General features: G+C 36.8%; 1 protein-coding gene across 2 annotated transcripts; it reads left to right on the top strand.

Moving 5' to 3' along the window:
* The first annotated feature begins 6,630 nt into the window (after nucleotides 1–6,630).
* On the top strand, nucleotides 6,631–26,558 carry LOC113072946 (unconventional myosin-VI-like). 2 transcript variants are annotated; one of them, XM_026245823.1, is made up of 13 exons: nucleotides 6,631–6,768; nucleotides 11,951–12,092; nucleotides 19,289–19,358; nucleotides 19,472–19,545; nucleotides 20,950–21,079; nucleotides 21,221–21,326; nucleotides 21,974–22,029; nucleotides 22,127–22,224; nucleotides 22,304–22,468; nucleotides 22,783–22,863; nucleotides 24,463–24,471; nucleotides 25,074–25,254; nucleotides 26,345–26,558. In XM_026245823.1, the coding sequence occupies exons 2-13, from the start codon at nucleotides 11,976–11,978 to the stop codon at nucleotides 26,491–26,493; spliced, it is 1,236 nt and encodes a 411-aa protein (XP_026101608.1). In that variant the 5' UTR covers nucleotides 6,631–6,768; nucleotides 11,951–11,975; the 3' UTR covers nucleotides 26,494–26,558. The 2 variants fall into 2 exon arrangements, with proteins under 2 accessions (XP_026101608.1, XP_026101609.1); XM_026245824.1 differs by lacking the exon at nucleotides 24,463–24,471 and having other exon boundaries at nucleotides 26,345–26,556.
* The last annotated feature ends 1,160 nt before the right edge of the window (nucleotides 26,559–27,718 follow it).

Genomic DNA, 27,718 nt, shown 5'->3' with positions numbered 1-27,718 from the left:
AAAATGACCCTCACTTAATTAGAATAACAAGCTGAAGTATTGTGAACTGTATATTAAGAATAATTCTTTATAGGCTTTATGGACAGATACGTTTTGAGTGACTCTTGAAGGTTCAGCACCACATCCTCTTTTACCACTGTTTAAAGAATTAATCTTACAGAACAGGTGCGAATGAATTTTGGATAGCTTGAATGGTTTTGTCGTGGTGATTTTTTGAAATAATAGTAAAAAAGGAACCAGTAAATGTCTTTTTATTTTTTTAAAGTGCAGCTTCTAAACACTTCAAAAAAAAAAAAATGTACACATAGAAGACCAGTCATTCTGAGACATATTTCCTCAGAATGACAGGTCTCATGACAATAGTTTCATGACTATACAACACTATATGGATGATAGAAAATTAAAAAACTATCATACATCTGATGTCACTCAGTCCCACTGTCACTGTGGGTAATGTGTATGTGTGTGTGTGTATGTGTGTGTGTTAAGTGAATTAGGTGTGAAACTATCAGGGAGCATTTAGTCTCCAGCGCCAACATTTTACAGAACTGCCACTTTCCTGGAGTCTCCAGAATTACTCGGTGTCAGGCTCTGAGAGACTTAAGATTCCAAAAAATGATTTAATTAGAATACCATGAAGTATTGTGAAATACTATATATTAAGGCTTTATATATAGGCTTTATGCACAGATTAGAGTGACTCGTGAAGGACCAGCACCACCTCCTCTTGTTCGATGGTTTGAGGAATATATCTTCCAGAATCCAGGATTAAGATTTAGGAGCTCATTTTTATTCCACCTCCTTTCCTGAAAAGTCTGTCTTGCAGAATTGACTAAAAATTAATCTTCACATTAATTACTAATTATTTTGCAATTCTTTTTGTCAGTTCTTCTTGACCTGCTTTTTTCTTCTTCTTTTCTGACCTCATGACCCAGTCAGCATTTTTTGTACAATGGCCAAGTCTTAACTTATCCATTTCTGTATTGCTTTTGTGTTTGATATTTCTCATGGGTTTTTTATAATTTTCGACTTTGAGTTAAAACATTTTGAGTTAAAACTCTTTTTTAGCGCATTTCATCTGTAAAAGAAAACATGCCTAATAATTCTGCACATGAATATAAGGAGTTTTTCTCTTCAAGCTTTCCTGGACTATTGTATAGCACTCATAAATGATTAAATAAAAATTAATGGTAGTTATTAAGATTGATATGGTTTGGAATTGGTAAAATGTGCTTGGAAAAAAATCACAATAAAACAATGTTTTAATGTTTAAGTTTGGAATATTAACTGACATGAATGAATGCTATATAAATATTGTTCATGTTAACATAATGTTTATAAATGAAATCTTATTGTAAAGTGTTACTCAAGTTATATATATATATACTGTATATATATTGTTCTGTGAATGTGATTTTAAAGTCTAGATGATTCGGATTAACCCTTTAACTGCCATATCCTTTAAAACCTTACTGCCAGAGGGATAATGTGAATGCATGTGCCCACTGGGCACAGTTTACCTGATGCCACCGGGGTGGCGATGGCATTGGTGGCTTGAGCCCGCCATCGCTGCTTGCAGCTATATTTCTTCTTCTTCTTCTTCTTCTCCCGAATGAATCGCATTTTTGAGGGCTTTAACATGCTCAAAAAGTCATGAAACTTTGCACACTCGTCAAACCTGGTGAAAATTTTCGTCTGATATAGGATTCAGAAGAGGGTGTGGCAAAATGGCTCGACAGCGCCACCTATACCAAGAAAATCAACAGCCTTCCAGCTATGTTTCACGTACATGCACGAAAATTGGCACACATATGTAACACACCAATACCTACAAAAAAGACTCTTGGAGCGAAATTCTAAACCCAACAGGAAGTCGGTTATTTTTAATATTATGAGCATATTTTGTGTAATTTTGGTCATTTCCATGTGTTGTATTTTAACGAACTCCTCCTAGAGAGTTCTTCAAATCAACACCAAATTTGGTATGCCTAATCTAAAGGCCTTTGCGATGTTAAATTGCGAAGATCCTGACTTTTCGTTGAAGGGCGTGTCCGTGGCAGCCTGGCGAATTTCGATGATTCGCCATGAAAAATGAAGTTGCTATAACTCACACATACAATGACCAATCTGCCCCAAACTTCACATGTTTGATGAGACTCCGAGCCTGAACAGATTGACATGCCCATATTCAGCTATAGTCATAGCGCCACCTATTGGCAACAGGAAGTGACATATTTTACGCTGCGACGAACTACTCCTAGAAATTTTATGACATCAATGTCTTTTTTGTGGTCAGTCTAATCTAAAGGCCTGTGCGATGTTCAGTTGTGAAGATCTTGAGTTTTCGTTAAAAGGCTTGTTCATGGTGCCGCGACGAAGTTCGATGTCTCGCCATGCGAATAAAAGATGTTATAACTCAGGCATAAGATGTCCGATCTTCCCCAAACTTCACATGTGTGATAAGAGTCCTGGCCTGAACAGATCTTCAGGCCAATATTCCACCGGGTGTGGCAGAATGGCTCTATAGCGCCACCTATACACTTTCAACGGAGTGCGCCTCGAGCTATGTTTCACGTACATGTACAAAAATTGGTACACACATGTAACACTCCAATACCTACAAAAAAGTCTCTTGGTACGAAATCCGGATCCCAACAGGAAGTCGGTTATTTTGAATTTTCCCTTCAAAATTGCTGTTGTTTTTGCCATTTTCAGGGGTTGTACTTTAATGAACTCCTCCTAGAGATTTATTCAGATCAACACCAAACTTGGTCAGTGTAATCTAAAGCCCTTTGCGATAATAAATTGCGAAGGACTTGAGGTTTCGTTAAAGGGCGTGTCCGTGGCAGCCTGGCGAATTTCGATGTTTCGCCATGAAAAAGGAAGTTGCTGTAACTCACACATACAATGTCCAATCTGCCCCAAACTTCACATGTTGGATAAGACTCTTGACCTGAACAGATCTACATGCCAATATTCAGTTATAGTCATAGCGCCACCTATTGGCAACAGGAAGTTACATATTTTACACTGCGACAAACTACTCCTAGAAATTTTATGACATCAATGTCTTTTTTGTGGTCAGTCTAATCTAAAGACCTGTGTGATGTTTAGTTGTGAAGATCTTGAGTTTTTGTTAAAAGGTGTGTCCATGGCGCCGTGATGAAGTTCAATGTCTCGCCATGGGAATAAAAGATGTTATAACTCAGGCATAAAATGTCCGATCTTGCCCAAACTTCACTTGTGTGATAAGGGTCCTGGCCTGGACAGATCTGAAGGCCAATATTCCATCGAGTGTGGCAAAATGGCTCAATAGCGCCACCTATACACTTTCAACGGAGTGCGTATACACTTTAAACGGAGTGCGCCTTGAGCTATGTTTCACGTACATGTACAAAAATCGGTACACATATGTAACACACCAATATCTACGAAAAAGTCTCTTGGTACGAAGTCCGAATCCCAACAGGAAGTCAGTTATTTGGAATTTTCTCTGCAAAATTAGTGTTGTTTTGGCCATTTTCAGGGGTTGTACTTTAACGAACTCCTCCTAGATATTTATTCAGATCAACACCAAACTTGGTCAGTGTAATCTAAAGCCTTTTGCGATCTTAAATTGCGAAGATCTTGAGGTTTCGTTAAAGGGCGTGTCCATGGCGGCCTGACAAATTTCATTGTTTCGCCATGAAATAGGATGTTGTTGTAACTCAGGCATAAAATGTCCAATCCTCCCCAAACCTCACATGTTCGATAAAAGTCCTGCCCTGAACACATCTGAAGGCCAATATTCCATTATAATGATAGCGCCACCTGCTGGCAACAGGAAGATTGGCACATATATGGAATAAACATTGATATATTCTACTTATATTTATGAGTTTAAACGCATATTTCTCACCGTTCACCTATTAACTAAAGCCACTCGCTGCCGGTGAGCCCGGGTGCGAGGGCCCATTCATCGCTGCTTGCAGCTTTAATTAAAAATTGTATTTGTTGGGGTGAAAGACTCACTTAAACCTGAATTGTGTCATTTCTGAACAGAATTATAAGAATAACTCTTTTTCCAACAGGTTTCTCCAAACCTGCCACTGCATTAGTCCCGTCTTAAACCCACGTCATTGGTTGAGCCAGTGTTGCTTTACTGTGTTGGTTGAGATGCTCAAATAAACAGCGATTATATGAATTCTTCAAGGAAATGAGTTTATAAATGGCTTATTTGTAGTTGTAAAAATATCCAAGAGCCCTTGCTGTTTCTTCAAGCAATCCAAACATTAAGATTTCATTCTCATTCTCATTGAAGGCCCAAATAAGCACTCATAAAATGAAAAAATACATTTATTCCCCCAGGAACACGGCTTATGCATATTCTAAACTCATTAGTTCTTCCGGACTTGCTTCTGTCTCTGCTGGAGGGCAGAAATTTTTGCCTGTTCATGCCGAAGATCAGTCTGGCGTCCTGCGCGATCAAGAAAGATGACCGTCTGCCTTCCAGTCCTCAAATTGAAATGCTTTATCTATTTCTGTGTTTCACCCGGGGCAAGGGTTTATTGATGATAATGAACCCCCTGATCCCTCAGCACTTCAGAGTATAATATTCAAGACTTTGGAAATCAAATGCAAAAAAATAAGAACCCTTCGTTTAAAATATGCCGGCTGACTATTGGTGTTTACATATAATGGTTACAATCCTTCTTCAAAGGGTTAATGTGCACACTGTAGCAAGTATGAGAACTATAAGCAAATCAACTAGATTAGTAGACCAGAAAGTTCATTCAATTCTTAGTTTAAAAGAAACGTCTCATAGCCTGTATCATTTGATCAACTTTGAAACCTTGAAAACGAGCTCCTGTGACGCCTCACCTTCTTCCCATCTCTTGAGATTGCATCCCTGCTGTGTTCTCCATATGAGAAACTTCCTGTATCTCTTTAATTCTGAAGTGTTAGCGCTAATGAGACTCTTTGAGTGGATCACGCACCCAATGCTCAGTTATTACTTCAGTGCTTTGTGGAATCACCCATCTGCCAGGAGGCCAGCAACACATGAGCTGTAATTTAAGCTGAAATGAGGGTTTGGTTACCACCGAGGGTATAAGGAGGGCAAACCCAAATACTCAGTTTGCTGTTTGATTTGTGTTCATGATTGATAGTATTAATATCTTTAATAAAATCATTCATTTGTATTAATTAGAATTCATTTATTATCCCATATGAATAGTCCTAAATGTGTATATTTATGTATTTATTTATTTTTAGAAAAAATACTAGAATATCTCCGAGCTAGCATAACACTCCTCCTCACTTCAGGCTTTTTGTGTTACTGGCATATGTGCTCTGGAGCACATTGTATGATTGTTTTTATCTCTGCGAGGCTCCTGGGAAATGCAAGAGTCAGTCTGGCATTAAATCTAATTAATGGTGTTTCTTTATGCTCACCAAACATGACTGCAAAACTCCTGTTTTAACCTGTTTTGAAACCTGTTTCTGAAGGAACTGATGTTGAATATCAATAAATGTTGGTATACAAGATATTATTCTATAAAATCTTGTCAGATATTACAATACTTCATGGCTATGAGACTAACCCAAGCTTCTAGTTTAACTGTATAAACACCCTGAAGAACATTTCAGCATGAAGTCGTACGGAGAAATATAAGTCTAGGTTTTTAAACTAAAAACTGTTTTTCTCCTAGCTGTTTTGTTCAGACATTTGATACAGTGCCACGTAGTGAGTTATCATGTGTCCTAATTCGATTTACAAACACAGTCTGCTTTTCAGGGGTATTCGATTTCAACTCGGGAATACCTCTGTAAGTTTTGAATTACAAGCTAATAAAATATTAACGAGTCTCCAGTTTGTATCAGTTGTGCATCTTTTAGTAACCATGACAATCCAGTAGACAACTCTTGACTTTCTCCTCATCATCCCTCAACAGACACTTTTTCATTTTCAACACAACTTCATATAAATATAGAGAATATCTTAAAATATCATTTAAGGATTTGATAATTGTTTTGGTATTGGACCTGGTTCATATTTGTAGCCTGTTTTCCACTAGGAAAGTGAGTTATTCATTCTATAGTGTGCATATTTATAAAGCCCCTGTAGAGAAAAAATAGCTTTTTGTTCAGTCCAACAAAGATTAAATGTGTTTTTTTTTTTTTTTAATAAAATGTTGACGAAGCAACGTAATTTGTGTACAGAGAACTGATCAAATGAAAATTAAACATTTGTTTGATTAAACTCATTAATTTGTTGCCTGTGTATTTTACTCTTTTGTATAGACACACTCATGAAAAATAGTCATGGCCTACTATTTCCACGTTAAAACACATTGCTCTATTTTTATAGTAAACAATTTGTGTTGGCTGTGTGTGTTTTTGTGATTAGATGAGTGATATTTTAGTGATTATTATGAAAATACCTGCTGTGTCTCAATAACCTACCTAGGCAGCATTTAAGATGTCAAGTTGCTGCTGCGCGTTCCCGCGACGACCAAGTCTGTGCACGCGCCGTCTGTATGAAGCTGTGTAGCGAGTTAGCTCTCTGTGTTTTGAGACACAGCCTGTGTAGGTCACAGCACCGTGTCACCACTGAGGTCGCTGTTATTCCTGTGGATTTCAGGCTGAAGTCGGACACACTTTAGCGGAAGGACAGCGGTTTTGAAAAAGGGAATATTTCACATCGAGGGAATCTGTCACCGCTAACCGGGATAATCTGTCGCTTCTGTGTCCATACAGGCAGCTTTTCTTGCCGGACTTACAGATAATGTGAGTGACTTTCATTGCTCAGTTTGGTGCGTGTCTTCTGTTTAGAGCAGCTAACATGTTAGAGGTTTGTTGTTAGGTCGTGTTTAATTGCTTTACAGTGGCAAGCTAGCATGCTGCTAATGAATGAGTCCATATTATAAACAGTCGTCAGGTGAATTTCGAGGATCATTTGTTTTAGTAACAAGCACAATTCTGTTTAAATTCGCGATTCTAATTGTGACTTTTGTGTGGTATTCGCAAATATTGCTATATGTAGCTTCTTTTCTATCAGGGTTAGTTATATCTATTAATAGTTTTGCATTCGGTTGGCTTTAGTTATATTATTTGTCTTTCAATGAGTCAAAATTGCTTTGTTTTGTTTTAATTAAGTATGTGACCAAAGTTTTCCAGAAAATGTGTAACGGCTGTATGTCATGGAAAAATCGATTGATTGTATATGCATCGTGAAGAGTTTAACTGTTGTGTTCTGAAGAGCTAAGTTAAAGTTATTTATTTGTGTTTCACTGATATGAATGATGTACACCGTATTAGGTGACTGTAAACTTCAGTGTCTGCGCATGCGCGACTGCTCCGGTTAAATGTCTACCCTTTATAATCCCTCTTGTCATTCCACGAAATGTGTGTGAACTTTATCAATGAAAAGCTTTTACTTTGTGCTATTATACAATGCTTTTACACTAAAGCAGAAAACTATATATATATATATATATATATATATATATATATATATATATATATATATATATATATATATATATATAAATTATATTAATAAAATATATATTTTTTATTAATATGTATTAAGCAATTAATATCTATACATGAGTGTATATTACACCTCAAATTAATACTATAAAAAAACCGAAAAAAAATAGGACACAATGTAACTATCAAAATGAAGGAATTTTCAATATTTATTTATCTGTTTATTTATTTACAGTATTGTATTTTGAATTTTGAACTTTATTCCATTGTGTTTTAGGATTAACAGAAATGGCCATAAAATTACTGGATAATGTCCTGGCAGCAAATTACCAGTCCACTTATGTTTAAATAATATATATATAGAGAGAGAGAGACAGAGACAGAGACAGAGACAGAGAGAGAGAGAGAGAGACCCTGATAAGAAAAAATCACTCACTCACAGCTGCCCTGTATTTATAATTCCATCCCTGCCTTTGTACAAAGAAGAAATGTTCTCCCATCCCTGCTGTGGTAACACAATTATGCAAAATGTATTTTAACGGATCATCAAAGCAATGGCTTTCAAAAATTGTGCATAATTTGAATGATGAAGTTTGAAAAGCATAGGCCTAGTTACCAACTACAAACCTGCACACCAACTAGTAACATTTGGCTTGATTTTATTTATTTATTTTTCAGTTCTTGGATATTAGTACACTCATTTGAATATTTATAGAACACAGCAGAAGCGCAGTAAAATGTTGACTTTGGAAGTCCCAACGACACTGGCCTCTTTGCATCCTGTTGCGTCCTGTTTTCCATATCCTCTGAGTCTGGCTATAAAGAGAGCAGGAGCAGAGGAAAACTGCATGTGTGGTACAGGAAACTCACAGCCCTTTGACCCCGAGCCATTGCCAATGACAACATCTGTACTGCTGTCATAATTATGTGCAATTACTCATCTCTATGATTGTCTCACTGCAAACATGTAGCTTCAGATAGATAGATGTTTATTTGATAAAGCAGTGATGAGCCAAAAATGTGGGGGAAATAAATCTGTGGTTGTCTATCACAGTAATAATGCGCACGTGGAGTGTTTCTCACAGTTTTATTGTTTATATTGGATTTGTGTTGCTTCTTATGGAAGAGAGTGTATCTCAGCCAGGCTTGCATTGCCAAATATGCTTCGAAAGGACTTGTGTGGTCATTATCAGTGGATATTTAGATATTTTATTTCATTTTTAAATGTTTCATTTAATTTTAATTTGAGTTAAAATTTCAGTTTTTTGAAAAGTTAATTTTCTCTTTCATCTCCATATCACTTGTTTCAAAGTCTCTGAGGCATTTTCAACAAAGCCTTCTTTACTTTTGATGGTCATCTGCACAGAATATAGCCATAAAACATTTTTATTGTGTGTCTAACATAATTATAAAGCTTTTATCAAAATGAAATGTTGTGTAAGCATATTATGATTAAGTTAATCTTATAACAGATATAAGAATTGATAATGAAGATTAATCTTTAAAGGTTACCAACAGTTGTTATTATTATTATTATTATTATATATTTTTTTAAACATTGCACTTCCCTCTTTGTGACTGGTGGAAGCACTGAGTTTACACCATTATCCGGTAGCTAGAATGGTTAACCATAGGAACTGCACGTATATTTGCCGGCTCTTATTAAATCGTTGAAAATTCAAGTGAAGGTCATGGTGCCACATGAACTTTGGTCTAATTTTGTCTTTGAGTACTTCCACTTGATCACTCAAATTTGGGTCACATCCGATTAATAGCATGCTACTCTATTAAAGTCACACATTTTTTTTATAGGTTTTTATTTAATGAAAAATGTGCCTAATTAAATGAAATATAAGTCCCAGTGTGCATAATATCCATCCTAAATTCTATGTGAATTTGGTACTATTTAGGGCAGACAGGCTGGATAGTTGACACATTTGGACGCAGGGAAAGTGTCCATCTGAATGGGCCGTTGAGTCATTGGCTCACTTGATTCGTTTAAAAACTGATTCATTTAAGAAATGAAACCCAGTGTTACTATGCACTGTTGTATAAAGTTAATAGCACATTCATTTTCTGCTCGCGCATGTAGGTCTACTGATATTCAGAAAAGTACATATGAATATAAAAACATAAAAAAAAAATCATATATGGGTATTTTTTTTCTTGAATTGTTTGAATTATAAGGTTATTTAAACCTGTATTCTAATAGGCCTCATCGTGCAGTGAATGCTTTTGGACTCTCAAGACGTCTTATTGTTTGGTTTTTCAAGGTCGATGTCAGCTCTCCTATCATCTCTCAATCCCTCACAGTTACAAATACAGCACAAACACATGTCAGGAGAATGTTTTCAAATTCCAATAAAGGAAAAATCATAAGTTTTTTTTGTTGTCTCCTTTTTAAAGAAATTCAAAAGTTGCGCTTGAACCATTTTGAGCATAAAAATGATTAAAATGTGCTTGCGGTTGTTACATAATTGAGTTCTGATTGGTCAGCAGTTATTCATGAATTAACTTAAATTAATAATTGTAACATTTCATTTGCATGATAACTTTTATATAATACACATTATTAATCCAAAGGTGATGGTAAGGGGGATTGTGGTTTTACTGAAGGGATGCTTTTTGTCATTATTTTCCAGCAGAGGGATGCCATCCCCCCATATCCCCCCTCAGTTTAAGCCCTGCTCATCAGTAAATCAGTGGAAAATGCTTAGAAATTATGATTCTAAGTTATGCGTTTGGAAATGGAAGTTTGGCTTAAAAGATCTGGAGACTGAAAACTATTTGAAGTGTATTAAAGCTGTTTGCACTGATTTATTTTGTTCATTTGTGCAGTGGCTCAGGAGATCAGTCTTCGAGTCTGTAAAAACTCGAAAAACTTAGTCTCCACAAGCTGAAAAAGTTATTTTGAGGTAATGTAAGTCATAAAATTGATATCGGAAAAAGTATCGTTCAGGAACCAATATCGATATCAAATGTTTTTGAATGATAGCGAGCTCTATGCACACCAGACGTCTTTGACATAATGTCAGTGCTGTACTCTTGCCAGGTATAATAATGCCCTTGTTATTAGCCATTATTGCTTTTGTAGATTTGACAGCAGTTCAGTTACAATCATGCAGTCTTCAGCCCTCAGTGGATCTCATGGATCTTAATGGATGTCATCCAGTGTTTCAGATAAATCACCTGCTCTTAATAGGGAATTAGATTGAACACTATAAGAAGTCAATGGTTTATGGTAGGATCAGAAAGAGATCAGATAGGGCCACCAACTGTTCTCTCAAGAGGAGAGACAGTGCAGATAAAGATGGCTCAGAAAGCAATCCACTTTTACAGGATAAGCCCATACCTGAAGGGGAAGAACAAGATCAACGAAAAAAACATATGGAGCAATAAGCAAGGAGACTAAAATAGAACTGTTGTTGAAATGACGAGTCCTTGACAAGACATTTGTCTGAGAATGGCCTAATTTCCCGAAACATCATTAGACTGCATGAAAGAAGACATTTCCCCTTTCATAATAATGTGAGACCAGTCAGACTAAGGATGCTCGATATCGGCTGATTCCGATGATGTTCAGATAATATTGTGCATCTCTAAATCAGACCATAGAACTTTTGCCAAGGCATGCATCCCAGTTAACATTGTTCATGATTTTCAAATCACAGATTATAAAAAAAAAAGAATAAAAATTCCCATACACTCCCTATGTACTCCCTATGTACTATATGTCTCAAAGTTTAACGTTTGAGTGATCAGATTGCTGTCCTTCTCGCATCCTGGAGGGTGTTTACACTTGGTATATTCATGATTCAGTAGACATCTGATCAGTAAAGATGCACGAAATGATGAAATCTAAGTACCCTAGCAATTTCTTAACAAGATTTCTTAACAAACATATTGATGGTTATTTATTTTCTTTGGTCATATACACGATTTATTCATTTATTTTACCATGGTAATTAAGTGAGAGGGTGACAGCTGCTTCATGGCCAACTTAAAAGTTCTGCTCATCTGTCATAGGGAGCAAAAATATGAAAATCTTATATAAATTTGGGAGATCCTGGAAATGTGTCTTACCAATGCCATTGCAACCAGAGGACACTAGGAAGGGTCTTGCAACCTGCAAGGACTCGCTAACAATTCTCTGGCTACCACACATTAAGGCAGGCAGAATTGCATAGGAAAGCACCACTCACATTGTCTTCAGTGATCTAGTCTCTAGTTTCAGTGTGTATTTGTTCATTATGCATATCAAGATTTCGAAGTGGCTAATGAATGGAAGTTATTTTGTTATTTTCATTATCATCTATGTACTAGAGACAACCCTTGTCGGCCTCCACTTGCAGCATACTGAAAAACAATTTGTTCACAGTCACGTGGTTTGTGTTAAACAAAACAATTATTTTTCTGTCGGCAAAGCTTTGCATACTGCCGGCCAATCAGTGATGAAACTTGTGTGTCTGTCTTCCAGAGCTGCGGTGTAGCTACGGGGTGCAATGGAGGATGGGAAGCCTGTGTGGGCGCCCCACCCAACTGACGGGTTCCAGTTGGGCATAATAGTGGATATCGGTGCGGATGCCCTCACCATAGAACCTCTCAATCAGAGAGGAAAGGTAAGACGTCAATTTTACTGCCCTTGAAATGCATCCTGTTAGCATTTACCCAGTGATCAAGCAGGTGGCACCCATTGATTTAATTCACATTATTGTGCCTCATACGAAGGAAACCTTAGCTTAGTTGCCAAGCACCTTTGATGTTCTGTTCCTCCACTGAGACCCGACTACCTCAGGAGATCATGTGATCAGTGTTTCTGCTGACGTGTTGAGTTTTTCCCACCACACGCTTGATTAACTTCATGATGTGTATAAAAGGCCTTCGGGTATCTGAGCAATAGGTAAAATGTGAGAACATGTGTATGTGGAATAGTGCTGTGCCATGTAAGGGTGTCACTTGCAGGGGATTTGAATAAGTAATGAGCTCTACCTGCTGCAGGTGTGCGAATCACGTTACACTCAGTGTAGGTTCATTAGACTAAAAAAGCCACCTGTGTTTCAGCTGCTTACCAGTCCCTTAGAGACTGTAGCACTGGGTGTATGATATCTGAAAATAAAAAAAGTGACAAAAGCGACTTATGAGGACATTCTCACAAAGGAAAATTTAATAAATGTAATAAATGGGGTCGTGCAATATTGACAAAAAATAGATCTTTATTAGTGCTGTCAATCGATTAAAAAAATTAACTAATTAATCGCACAATTTTTTAAAATTAATCGCGATTAATCGTGATTAATCGCAATTAAAAGACTGAAACTTTTTGGATATGTAAATGTAAAATGTAAATAATTAATGTAAACTCAAGACAAAGAAACTATTTAAATTCAAAATATGATTGTTTATTGGAATTTTTGTTTAACTTGTAACACAGATTTTCTCGTGTAAACAACATACCTGCAATAAACCATCAATATCCTCCAAATTAACTGTTGGCTTGAAAGCCATATTTATTACAGAAATAAAAACACAGGCATGTAAGTACCATTTGAATTTCAAAACAATCAATGCCAATAAAAAACAAAAATGATTTCCATGTTGAATTCTAAGTGGACTGCAAAAAAATTCCAAAGTATAGTCATTGCCAGTGCTTTTAGTGGACCAGTACGCACCGGTACACAGTACCGCCACTTCCAAATATAGCTCTTGAGCGTACCGCCACCTCTCCGTGCGCCCAGAACGTGCTTGTAGCATACCGGTACGCTCATTTGGACATCTGTTTTAATAGAGGTTTTTTTACCTGCACTGCCGATTTTCAGAGCGCCCTTCACAATGCAAGCTTCCTAATTCATCCCACCCAGAGCAGAAACTACATTACCCATTCACCCTTAAGTTATACAAGTGAATAGCGCATGTGTCGCTTTTCCCACTGTTAAGTGTCAACAACTCAACGTGGCCGGAGAAGGTGTGTGAAACTCGTTGTGAGTTATACTAAAGCAAAATCTTGAGTATTTATTGTCTGATAAACATTAAAAACTGTCTGTGGAGGTTGAGTCGTCCTGCAGCCCCCTCTGGCTGTTCATTGGCTGCAGCATCTTTTTTTCTAAGTTCTAAAAAAATACCGTAGACGGCAAGGCACAAATTTAGATATTCATTTATCTAATTAATCTATAGCCTATGTACAAAGACAATATGATTTTTTTTCCCCCTTTTTGTTTTAAAGCTTGATGAAGAGAGAGAGCGCAAGTTGCTGCAGCTGAGGAGGACAGTGATGCACGCGTACAGGAGTGATTGACAGTTCGCGGCACTGCGTACAAAAAATACTCCGCTACACAATTATTTCGTTATTTTCGTTTAAGCTTATTAACCTTAGCGTTACAGAAAGGTCTGATTTACGCACTGTTACAGTCATTGTTTTTTTTTTTTTTAAACAATGACATTTGAGTTCATGATTTTAATGTTGCTGTTTCTTGTGGCAGACTAAATGAAGAGTAATGTTTCTTGTGGCAGACTGAAGAGTAATCCGGCAGAGTTTTATACTGAAACTTTCCGTCTAAAAGTCCTTCCTTGGTCTTATCCATATTTCTTTGCACGTTGAACACACATAGGCCACAACTGGAAATAAAAAAAAACTGCAACCGCGTTAATTGCGTTATTTTTTTTTTACGCGTTAAATATTTCAAATTAATCGAATGCGTTAACGCGCTAATTTTGACAGCACTAATCTTTATATTTTCTGGAATTTTATTTATAAGAATAATTATACAATATTTTGCTGAGTGTGTTGTTGTGCTGACATCTTAAGGACTACAGTTACATTAAATGCATAAATAATGTTTAGCTATTTGAAATAATAATAATAAAAATAAAAAAACTAATGAAAAGATACTTTAAATGTGAAATTAAAACCGCCAGTAGGTCATTCAACAGCCACATTTTGCGACACATGGCAGTGGTAAACCCTTTGACGGGAAATAAAAGAGCATGGCTTCAACAACGCCGTCGTCTGTTTGCACATACACCATGACAAATAATTAACTGCACTTATACTTATTTAACTGCATTAAACTTTGCCATTAATATGCAATTAATTGATCTATGTATGAAAACGTTAAAATGAAAGGAATATTCTAAAAACCTCTCATGTAAACACCTTAATCGTAATATTGTTTTATTCAGAATAAGGTTAATAATCAGATTACTGCTGTTCATGTAAATGTAGTCACTGTTAATAAGTGAGTCATTACGATTGAAACAAATCATTTAAACGGTTGCTTCATTCAGGAAGGAAACATGTTATGTTGTTTAGAGACACAAAACAGTGCTGTGGTTCTGTTTGTAAGTATTTTTGATGGTGAAATTGATCAAAAACAGACAATATGGGGTCTAAAATCTTTGTATGACATTGACTATATAAAATTATATGTACTTGATGTGATGTCCATTTTTTTATGCATCTAATCTATTAATTTATTTAAAAATTTGTTAAAAATGCAATTCATACTGTACATTCAATGACTCAATAAAAATATGCTTCAGTTATGATCAGCATGTTTTTGGTTTTCTGAATCAAGGGGTTCCTGAAATAACATCTTATAAGTAATATTAACTTAATTTTGTATAATTTTATAATTCTTATAAAAAACTTACTCATTAAAGATTGCATTATGGGACTCACAGCTGAAAGTTCTAATTTATAATTGTAACAGTTTCCTACTTCAGTGTGTTACAAACATAATTTTGGTGTCTTTGGAAAGAAGACCCTTTGGGCTTTACTTTTTATCAACCAGATTTGATAATGCTCAAAAATATTAAAAGTTATAGACCCTGAAGTGCCTTGAATAGTTTTTTTTTTTTTTTTTTACCACACTTAAATATTTTTTTATTTGATATAAAAATACATGAAATTAGTCCTGGAGCAATCTAGAAAAGTAACGAGTTGAAAGTCACATGTCTCATGAGTTTCTATTTCAAATCTGAATAAGATCCTGAAAAATGTGGCTCCTGTTAATTTTTTTTTATGAGACTGTCTACACCCCCACCCCCCAAATAAAAGAAAATATATTTCCCAATAGTATTGAAGGCTTCTACAAACTATTTAGTCAGTAAACTTTGCCACTGCATAGTTTTTTTTCAGTTATAAAACACTAGACAGTAACTTAGACATCATATAAGTGATTTATTTGAGCACTAGAAAAATACAATAAGAACAATTTGAGTAAGAAAAAAAATAAAAAAAGATTTAACTTTGTCAATTACAGAAAATCCTGAGATTGCTAGAAATGTAGCATTTACAATGAATTATGATGCAAATAAGTGCTGATGTGTTGATGGCCACTTATACAGATGGTAATAACACAAATGTGCCAAAGTAAATAATCCACTCTCTCTATTCATATAGATGCGTTCACTTTGATAGCTGTGATCATGCAGTAATAGTGAGCTGATTTGGGCTGATTTGCATTCACATTCAACAATAAAACAGACTCTCACATTTATAAAAACTGTTGAAAAATAAAAGAAACAAAGAAAAAGGCGATCGCTATAAGTTCCGCCTCCATCAGCTGACAGGTGCGTCAGAGCGCATCACAAGCCCTCAGGAGGGAGCGCCAAAATTAAAATATACTATCTTTCATACACTTTTTTTTTTTTCGATGGATCGCCTCATTCTGTTTGTGACACTGTACGCTGCAAAACCATGCCGTTTTTTACTATCAAGATGCAGTTTCCAACCGTGAGGTATTCCATAACGGACACAAACAGTTATGTCGCTGAAGAACTGAAACGTAAACAAAGGAATTATGATCCATATTACAATGTTATTGCTTCGTTGGACTAAACGTGCTTCATGAGATGTCGTTCATTGGACCCTTACCTTTCTAACTAAACCGGGATTTACAGCTGTGGATGTTTATGACTCGTTATTACGACGGATCTGGTATGTACAGCGTTTCCATTGTTCATGTTTTTATGTGTACTGCTTACACAAATATAGCAAATACAGTCTTTATAAGCTTTCCATTGAAAAACAGCGATCTGTCGTTGATGCTTGAGGCTTAGATTTTTATAACGATATATATTTTGTCAAGATTAAATTTGTCTCGTTTAATTTAATCTATTCATAAACACTGAGATGTGCGGGTCGAGGGGCATTGAGGATGTCTGCGTCGGGGTGCTGGCTAACAGGTTAAAAAAAAAAAAAAGTAAAGAAAGACTTGATTTTGACGGCTGACGGCTGTAAATCTGACGGCTGTAGGACTTGAATCCATGGCAGCTTTTATTGGCTAAGGCCTGCCCATAAGGGCGTTTGACCGAAATGTGAAACAGCCAATCACTGTTTGTTTCATTTCAGCGTCACATTTCAGGGGCGTGGAAATTACGCTACAATTGGTGGTGATGTTACAAAGGGATTTCATTATAATATTATCACCCCTTAATCTGTAAGTTTCCTCCAATGGTGCCATTATTGTGTTTTAAACAGCAACAACGGTGTACCATCTCTAATGCCGTTGCGAAAGTTTGAGCATATTAACTGTTCTGCCTTTGTCTGCACAGGCGAGCACAGAACACTAATAAGATCTAAAATAAACATGCAATTTATTTACATTTACATTTATTCATTTAGCAGACGCTTTTATCCAAAGCGACTTACAGATGAAGACAGTGGAAGCAATCAAAAACAACAAAAAGAGCAATGATATATAAGTGCTATAACAAGTCTCAGATAGGTTAACACAGTACAAGTAGCATGGGATTTTAAATAATATAATAAATAAAAAGAAAACAGATAGAATAAAAAAATATATATTTCCCAGAAGTTTACCGTCATAGACATAACCGACTGTTTTTGTAGCTCGTGTGTTTTTAACGTAAACTAATGTGAGTGAGAATTTGATTTAGTACTCAAATGCTGTGACAGCTGCTTTCTGTCCATCTGCTTCGAATTTGTGTTCTCAGAAAACCTTATATCAGAAGTTTAAACTCATTTGGTTTAAAACGTATGATTTTAGCATGATAAACATGGTAATCAAAACCATAACAGATGTTTTTAGCAGGTCCCAGCTGCAATGGCACCACTCTATTCTGGTAAATGGGCGGAGAGCAACAGCTCATTTGCATTTAAAGAGACAGGCCCTTTTCTATTTCCGCTCAAATTAATCATTTTGAAAATTATATAATAAATGATCTGTGGAGTATTTTGAGCTGGAATTTCACTGATACATACGGGGGACACTAGAGACTTAAATTACTATTTATTACTTAAATGACTATTAAATGACTTTAAATATTTCACATACTTTTGAGAATCCAGTATAAGCGCTTATCGTCACAGTTGTAACATGAAGGCTTTTTTCTTTCGGGTTTGGTGTCACTGCATCTTTATTTACAGGCAGAATGTTCAAGAACACAACACACACTTCTCCCGGAAATTCTGTATAATTCAACCAATTCAATGACGTCTTCAAAACTCCTGAAGTGTTTCCACTTTTGTGTACCATTTGCATCATATGTTCAGCCAGAAGTCCATGGGAGAGACTAGTGCACAGGGGATGGAAAGTTGTTGTGATGAAAGATTACAGGGACACGTGATAAAAACAAAAGGAAAGATGTGAACACTGATAAATCATTCATAGTAAACAATGCAATATTCCATAAAAAATAAGAATAGTCCATTTTGAATTGATGCTGTTAATATAAAAAAAATCAAGTCATGTGGTGTAGCTAGACACATGCACAGAAATGATATCATAGATAGGACGTCTGCAAATCCTTATGACTATTTGTCAAGTCGGCAAGTAAGTCAAGTCAATAATATATCAGTTATATAATAATAACTGTATAAATAATATATCAGAAAATATCAGTTTTCTCTTTGACAGTTCAAGTTTTAAAATGTTGTGTAGTTTTAAAATGTCTCCTCATAAACGTATGAAAAAGTATACATAATAAATAATGTATACTTAATAAATTATAATATTTGTTATTATTATTCTTTTTTGTACCCTAAATTTCATAACTTATTTAATATATTTTAGATCTATATGAAAGCAACATGAATAATACAAAGAGTAAATTTCTAAGAACTGTAAGAAGCTATGGATTGTTTGGATCAGTGACTCTCTGATTTGTGCGTGGCACGTTAGATTTTTTAAACAAAGATTAAAATAAAGAAATGTTTGAGATTTTATAAAAAGGTTGTGTGTGTTTTTTAGGCCAAAGAGGTCGATGATAACCATGACATTGAGACATATGATAACTGTCCTAATGTAAATGGCTTGTATAAAAGTGAGGCAGTGGAATAATGTAAAGCAGGGATGAGATGAGTTTTCTGAGAAAGGTCGGCCTGTCTCATCTCGCTCTGAATAACGCACTGGTGTGATGGGCAGTTCTGGAATGTCTTATAATGTGTCATGTAATGGATTTCGCAGCTTATGTTCTTACCTTTCACATTAACGTGACTTTACTGTTTCTTCTCTGCATTATGGCCACCATTATACATGAACAATCATGGCTGACTTAACACCGCTCTTCATTGTCATTTGAGCAGTCATATTGTATGAAGACCTTGAGTGTTTATAGCTTTACACTTCACTGAAAGTAACCAGACAGAGTCGGAAATGAGAGGACAAACTGCTGCCATCATTTACTTTTTTTTTTTTTTTGTCCCATTAATCTTCTGCGTGGTCGTAATTGGTGTGTGCTTTTAATAATATGGATAAATAGTGAAATAGGTTAATGTAGGCAGTTGTTGTTAGGCCAGGTTTTTCATTTGGCCGGAGGTCATAGAGTTGACAATGCTCATTTGACTTCTTTGCAGACATTCCTGGCACCCATCAGTCAAGTCTTTCCTGCTGAGGACGATGTCAACAAACATGTTGAAGACAATTGTAAGTATATTTCTACCTGTATCATCTTAGATAGTTAAGCTTATGATGTTCAAAGATATTCTCTTATTTACTTGGGATATATATTAGTTACATGTTTACATATTTACTTCCAGGTTCTCTTATGTATTTAAATGAGGGCACTCTTCTAAACAACATCCGTGTTCGTTACAGCAAAGACTTGATCTATGTAAGTTAAATTCCTGTTTTGAATTCTTGTTTTCTATCATTTCTGTGCCCTTTTCCAAACCCAAAACTATGCATATACACAAATACTTGGCCAACTCATAACATAAGCAACTCCAATTGGACCGATTTAGGGTGTGGGCACATTAGCAAAATTTTGCTAAGAAATGAGGTCCATTATTTATTGTGAATAGTGTAGTGATGCATGAAGATCTGCTCACACAGAAGTCTTTCAAACCAAGTAAAAATGTAATTGATTTTCACCATAGGGAAATAGATGTTTAACAATTACTTATAAACCCTTGAAAACAGACTTACTGTGAGCTTCGAGGATGTAAATCAATAGTTTATGATTTCGTTGAATCCTTCAGCCCGCATTATTTCAACCTGTTTTTCAAATAATCGTGTTTATCAGCGGAGTTCCTAATAGAAAAGCTACATTACCCATGATTCTCTAAAGAGAAAATCATGCTACAAGATCTCTGCACTGATTGCTCATACTGTAGCTGGCTGGCGACTTTTAAAAAATCTCTATGGGGAAAAAACACTTCCAGATCCAACTTCACAGAAAAGGTGAAAATTGAAAAGTCTTCGCTCATGCTCTAGTGCTGTCCCCTCATTTTCCATTGGTTGGATGAACAGATAGTCCCGCCCTAAGCTCACACCATTGTCGGAGCCAATGTTGATGTATTGACTAGGTTAAGTTGCTCAAATGAACAGATTCATGTTTTTAAAGCACCACAGAACCTACCCGAATTGTCTGTGCATATTAAGCTAAGCATTTAAAATTACACCCATAACCTAAATATGTATAACAAATTGATTCTCTGATGAATTGAAGCCTCTTTTAATGAAACCGCACTTAAAATTTTAACAGATTTGGGTCATTAAATCTTTTTTAAAAATGCACAATGTATTCAAATATTTGGCTTAACAATCACCTCAGGGTAATGTGGGGCGTAGATCTCACCGGCAGGCATCCCTGCAGGCACGGAGCTGATGGGCATGTTATTGTCGTGCTCCAGTAGCCCTTATTAGCCTCTTATCTGAGAGACGGCGGTCCCACTGTCAGCGTCCGCTCATCAGCACAGCCCCCGAGCCTGTCAGGAGACGGCCCAGGCCCTGGCCTACTGTGACTGCACGTCTCAGATGACCCCGCTAATCCTGCTCAGACGCTATCAAGTTGCCCAATGCACTTAATTAGGTCCTGTGAGGTAGCGACGCTCCACATGGCGCAGCTAACCTGAAATGATGAAGCGTTGAATGACAGTGTTACAACATTAACTTTTATTGGGTCTTCAGCCATTGATTTTCAGTTTGTTCAAAATATGGAAGACTCCAAATACAGAATCAACCACATGGCAACGAACGTTTTACATGTTTTCTGACCATGTGTGTTTTATTTCAGACGTCTGTGGCTAACATCCTGATTGCTGTGAACCCGTATTTCGACATCCCTAAACTCTACTCCCCAGAGACCATTAAGAGCTATCAGGGACGCTCTTTGGGGACACTTCCCCCTCATGTCTTTGCTGTTGGTGAGTGGGCTTCTAATAGGACACTTAAGGATTCAGTTCTAAGGCTTTATTTTGTAGATATGTTTTATTTTAAATGGCTACAGTGTTGAAAGTGATTTTAAGAAACATCTGTCTCGCTCTCTCTCTGTGTCTCTGTCTCAGCGGATAAAGCCTACAGAGACATGAGGGTTCTGAAGATGAGTCAGTCCATCATTGTGTCCGGTGAATCGGGTGCTGGAAAAACAGAAAACACAAAGTTTGTTCTCAGGTATGACAACTGTCAGTATTTTTATTGAATGACGAAAACACTCCATATTTCTCACATGCATTCAGGGTCCAAATTTTGTCGTTTTTGCCATACCTGGCAGTAGTGGTGAAGTTAGGACAATATTTATTTTTAGACATAAGAGATATTTGTTTTTTAAATAAAAATGATAATTATTAAAAATGATTATGGCATGCCTATGGAACTGTTCAAAAACATGAAAACCCATTGTAGTTTTCATTTGTGTGACTTGATATGAGGATTATTCAGGGAGCCTTAATAAACTTTCTAGTGATGTTATAGAGTTACACTACCATGCAAATTTTTGGGGTCAGAAATGAATACTTTTATACAGCAAATCGGTCAAAACTGACCCATGAAGACGTTTATAGTGTTAAAGAAGATTTCTGTTTCAATTAAATGATTACACACAACTATTTTAACCCTAACCCTAACCCTAACCCTATGATGATAATAAGAAATGTTTCTTGAGCAGCAAATCAGCAACATTGAAAGGTCTTACTGACACGAAACGTTTGAATGGTTGCATGTTGCATTGCTCAGTAATGTTACTGGTAAGTAAATATGCTTTATGTTTCATTTGAACAAGTTTTGTCATTTCCACCATGTCTTGATCTGTTTAATTTCAGGTATTTAACCACATCTTATGGGACATGTCAAGATATAGATGAGAGGATTGTTGAGGGTATGTTCTCTAAAGACACTTTGAACTGGTTGTGTCTATTGTTTGATTTTTGCATAAGATGCAAAATCAGTTTTTAAATAATGTCTGTTCTGTGCAGCCAACCCCTTGCTTGAAGCCTTTGGAAATGCAAAGACGGTCAGGAACAATAACAGCAGCCGGTTTGGAAAGTTTGTGGAAATTCACTTTAATGAGAAGGTACGCTTTCTCTTACTCCGGAGGCTGGAGCGTGATCTCTGTAAGGCTTCATTAATAATTGTGTTCATCGTGTGTTTAGAATGCAGTCGTGGGGGGATTTGTCTCGCACTATCTGCTGGAGAAGTCTCGGATTTGCATGCAGAGCGCAGAAGAGCGAAACTATCACATATTTTACAGACTTTGCGCTGGGGCATCGGAGGACGTCAGGAACATGCTTCACCTCAACTCTCCGGACAACTTCCGGGTCAGTTTCCTGAGTATTGTGTGTGTGTCAGGAACCTGGAAAGCATTACACCAAGCTTAGAGATCCTGTGTTATAATTGATACAATGAAAGCAATCTGACAGCTGTGGCCATAGCAAACAGATTGTATCAAAGCACACAACTGAATAAAATCCTATATGTGTTTTCCAGGTCTTATATACAGTAAACATTAAATACATGAGACCATGAAAATGGAGATGTGCCACTAGATGGCATATTTGCTTTACAATGATTAGGAATGTATGTTTGGTCTCCTATATTAACTTGCCTCACTTTGTGTTTGTGTTTCACTCAGTATTTGAATCGCGGCTGCACCCGATACTTTGCAAACAAGGATTCAGATAAACAGATCATGCAAAACAGGAAAAGTCCTGAGGTACGTTGAATCGTCTGTGTTTGGGAATCTCTGGGTTAATAACTTGATTAGTCCGTGTCCTCGTTCCTGCACTCTTATAGACATTTGTGGCAAATTTGAAGTAATAAAAAACCCTAAGTTAAGCTGTAGTTAAGATTTCAGACTTGTTTTTGATGATCAAATCCTTGCGTTATTTTTGTTTGTGTAGTACAATTAAGTCTAGAGGACATGCTGAATGAACAGACCTTGACCGCAGCCAGAATCTCTACATTTGCAGGATCACCGTTTTGCCTCAAATAGAATTAGTTACCCTCTGAAATCAGTTCAGGTCTTTGATGAATTATGTAAAGTGTAATACATTCCAGCGTTGTTGTGTTTGCACACAGCCCTCTCTGGAGACCGAGCCCATCAGTTGATGTTATTGTTATCAAGGGCCATTATTATAAATCATCGTTGTGTTGGATCCCTCTGGAGGTGATGAGATATTCATTAGCTGCTGTTTCTGTTGGTGCAGTAGTTCATTTGCTAGCTCAACGCCGTCTGTTTCACTACATTTTCAGATGAAGATCTGGGATTAGTTTCTTACCCCATATTCGCAGATGGTACTTTTGGTGTTTTTTTTCTCTCCTTTCTTTTAATCATCCTTGAACACTTGAATTTCATAATGAGTTTGGGTTGGTATGAGGCTATTTATGCAATCCATTTTTAATTCTGAATCAACTGAGATTTATCTTTGCTCAGGCTCTGGTCCAAAACCTAGAGAGCAGTTTAGTGCTTATATAGGCGACGGCTTTTTAGGAATCCATCCTAACCAAGGAAGCGTGTAAGTGACAGACTTGGAACTTTCTACAAAGGCAGGAAATTTGCGCAATACAAGCAGAACTCAGATTGACTTAACAGACAGTTTTTAATCTATCCCGTTTCAAATCTTATTCCAATCAAGTCGTGACATAATGAATACTTAATATTCATGGGTTCAATTATCTACTCTTTCAATGGAGAATACAATCTCAACAGCCATTTATGAGAAGAGAACTGTAGGTTTATATTCAAATTTAAGCGAAGCTTTTAAAAAGTCACGGTGTCCCAGAAACCGATATTTTATCGATTCATAAAAATGAATCCCTGTATTTCGGTTAGTACGTGATTCTTCTGTAGTATTACAGCACACTGGGAGTGCATTTTAGCACCATTTTTTCTTTGCTTTGGGCATCTGATAGAAGGTTTAGACCCGGAAATGTTATAATTATAAATCATCATACTCCTAAAAGCTATAACCACAAATAAGTAAGTATTATAATACATTTAAATACGCATTATTAATTATAATACCTTAAGAATAGCCTTATTATAAATACAGGCTTCATAGAAAGTGTTATCGTACATATTTAGAGATACTTTTAAGAATTGAAAAAGATTTCAGTGTATTTATGATTTTGTTCCACTTAGCCATCTTGAATTGAACTTGAATTGCATTCTGGGATTGCCAATGAGCAAAATGTATATGCAAGGCTGCCGGAACAGAGCACTACGTACTTTTCTAGCCAATTTGTTTATATTCGTAGTTTCCTAACTCAATATTATGTGTCTTTGCCTTCCCCTGATCTTTTTAAAATTCAGGATCATAAGGTGATGTTTTTACCAGTTGGCCTTTCTAAATGCTTTTCACGCTTTACGTTCTTCAGCTTTCTGGGTTTCTGTGCATGAAATTAGTTATTAGTATGTGCATGGGTCTGCAAGCTAATATGCATGAGGCTTTCTGTGTGGAAAAAAAGTATTTTTGTCTGGGGTGCTTGTAGTTATGGGTATTAAACCGTGTTTAAACTCTACTGTGGTGAGAGTGGTGTGATCTACCTTGTCATCAGACTGCAGATTATCAGTACATCAGTGACTTAACGGCATAGTTTTCCCAAAAAGAACAAACTTCTGTCATCATTTACTCACTCTTGTATCCTTTAAACACAATGTTAATGTTGCTCTTTGGACAAAGTGTGATTAATTGATGATGGAGGAACCGAAAAAGGGAAGTGCTGGCACACTGACCCACAGGTGTGGTTTTTCTTTTCTTCCTTCCTTCAATCAGAGATCTAGATGCATATACTGTGCATTTCTGATCTCTGATTACAGCTGCTGTGCCACTGCATTTCCTTCTCACACACTTGCAGTGTGTGTGACGTATTGATCGTTTCACTTCTGGAAACGTGTGTCTTGATGGTCCGTTGTGTCTCTAGCATGGGAAGGTGGGTGCCCTGAAGGACCCTCTGCTGGATGACCTGGGGGACTTCAACAGGATGGTGGTGGCCATGAAGAAAATCGGCCTGGATGACACAGAGAAGCTCAATCTCTTCAGAGTGGTGTCTGGTGTCCTTCATCTCGGCAATATCGACTTTGAAGAGACAGGAAGCACCTCTGGTAGCCATAAATATAGCATCAGTAGAAAAATAACCCAGCATGATGTCACAAGTTTCAGGCATATAGGGATAAAATTACAACCAATCAGCACATATTTGATGTTTCATATGCAACCTGGGAGATTTCACTCTTTATCTATTGCAATAAAGCAGAACTAGAAACCAAACAGCCTATAAAATGTCTTGTCATTTGCAATTATGCTAAAAGAGATGGGGTTTATTGCTTGTTGCTTTGTCATGTCATGCTTGGTTTAGAAGTATTTGGTTTCTTTCAGGTTAAGGGACTTCAAAATATGACCAATTTTGCTTTTATACAGAATTTGCACCATCTGCGTTCAGTCAGGGAAGAAATTTTCACTGATGTCTGAAGTGTTATTTCATTATTTTCTGAGCTCATGCTCATGTTCTCATTAGACTCCCTCACACACACACACACACACCCAGCCCTCCTCCAACTCAAAAGACTTCATTAGAGAGCTGCTGTGGGGGTAACAGGGCTCTTTCTAGTTTTTGATATGCATCCAGGATTTGTTTTCCTCCTCTGATGAAGGTACAATACCTTTTAACACTCTGGTCTGCTCCTAATGTTATAGAGGTCTTACAGGAGACCTGAAGACTATTGTGTATGAGCACATTTTTTTCATAAATTCTTTTCATAAATGACAAAAAGAGCCTCATTAAAAAAAAAATTAAAATCCTGCAAAGGAAATCTTTTTAAGTAGTTTGGCGTAATCTTTTATTATGTGTACAAAAAAATATTTTTTTTTAGGGGGGAAACCAAGAACGTTTTCTGTAAAATATAATATATTATATATATATATATATATATATATATATATAATGAAATCCATGTTATTGAGACCATATAAATAAATAAAAAAATCAACATAATGTCATAGAGGATATATATATATATATATATATACACACACACACACACAAACACACACACAAACCTTTTTTTTAATCTATTTTCTAAATGTACATTGAAACATTTATAAAGCTCTGCTGTCAGGACACATCATAAGTAATATTTTTATTTTTTTGCCACAGTTTAAAGATGAGCATTAAACATTTGCATCTGGTCTCAGGTGGCTGCATTTTGAAGAACCAGACCAGTCAGACTCTTGAATACTGTGCCGAGCTCCTGGGCCTGGACCAGGACGACCTGAGAGTCAGCCTCACCACCAGGGTCATGCTCACCACTGCAGGGGGCGCCAAAGGCACAGTCATCAAGTGAGTGACCCTAACATCTGTTCACCCACTGACCCTCCGGCAGCCTGATTTGTTCTATTTCTCTCTCAAATGAGGAACAAAAGTCGACCAAAAAGGGACCACAGATCCCTGCTTGGTATTTTCCACACTCTCCTCACATCTCAATCTTCCCCGCGATGCCAAATCTCTTCTAATATTACATTTCATCATTTCATCCCATTCGCATTCGCATAACTGTTAAATGAATCCTCTGGTCGTCCCCTTACAGACAAGAGGAGAGCTGAAAATAGCTATTCGCAGCTTTTCCATTAGAGGTCTAGTCAGTATAATCAAATGTGGCATTGACTAAATTGGCTGAGGGGCCGTAATAGTCTAGTTGCCATTCAAAGACTTCTGCATTTAAACGGACGTATTTATTTTTACTGATTACGTAACAGATAAGGCCTTTCACAACTAGACTGAGGTATCAAGCTTCTTCCACTACCTTTTAAAGATAAGTCTCAGGTTGTAATTTTGTGAAACAAAAGCCCAGTTCTTCTCAGCTTTCTCCGTGCAAAGCCCGCAGTCCGATTACTGCACAAGTTTGTTGTCGAAGGGGAGAGAAATTGGAAAAACTCTATTGCCTCGATCAAATCGTAATGCTCCGTTCTTCATCGCCCAGGTGGGGTTTCATATTCGGTGCCGTCTGAATGATAGGCCAGCGCTCGGTGGATTAATATTTAACCGAGCACAGATGCAGGACTGGGAGTGTTTGCACTGTATGAATAATGGATGTTTGTCTGAGGGAGTGGCTTGGGGTCTTTTAGGTATGATGAGAATCAAAGTCGCAAGAGGTTTCACTGCCCTCCTTATTTGACTGCGAACAGATGCACAACCACGTAAATATGTAATATGCGTTTTATGGAAAATTATGGAGACTGTATTCAAACAAGGCTACACTGACGCTCGGAAAGGGCAGCAAGCTTGTGCCTGACAGAGCTTCATTTGAGGCGCTTTGTGATTCTTAAAAATCTGTTAAACGCAACAAAGCAGGTGACATTGAGACGGAAGAGCGCAGCAGCCTCTCGACACACGTGCTACGGAGGGAATACTCTAATCGCATAAAAGAGAGTTAATGAAAAGCAATCTCGCAGACTCGAGATCATAGAGATTATTGTGAGCCAGGCCCAGCTTTTATTAACTGTGCAGGCAATAAGAGTCACACAGCAGGTATTTCCCTCGGAGCCGGGACGGCACCGTCGAGAGAGCAA

This window comes from Carassius auratus, unplaced genomic scaffold (assembly GCF_003368295.1).
Source record: "Carassius auratus strain Wakin unplaced genomic scaffold, ASM336829v1 scaf_tig00011083, whole genome shotgun sequence".
Classification (NCBI taxonomy): Eukaryota; Metazoa; Chordata; class Actinopteri; order Cypriniformes; family Cyprinidae; genus Carassius; species Carassius auratus.
Note: the sequence above shows the minus strand (reverse complement) of the source record. Positions and strands in the feature narration are given on the sequence as shown.

Excerpts from the sequence above, each read along its gene's own strand:
- LOC113072946 (XM_026245823.1), top strand. The coding sequence starts at position 11,976 with ATGGAGGATGGGAAGCCTGTGTGGGCGCCCCACCCAACTGACGGGTTC. Across the intron at positions 12,093-19,288 it reads CTCTCAATCAGAGAGGAAAG|ACATTCCTGGCACCCATCAG; the intron begins GTAAGACGTCAA and ends ACTTCTTTGCAG. Across the intron at positions 22,030-22,126 it reads AGATGAGAGGATTGTTGAGG|CCAACCCCTTGCTTGAAGCC; the intron begins GTATGTTCTCTA and ends TGTTCTGTGCAG.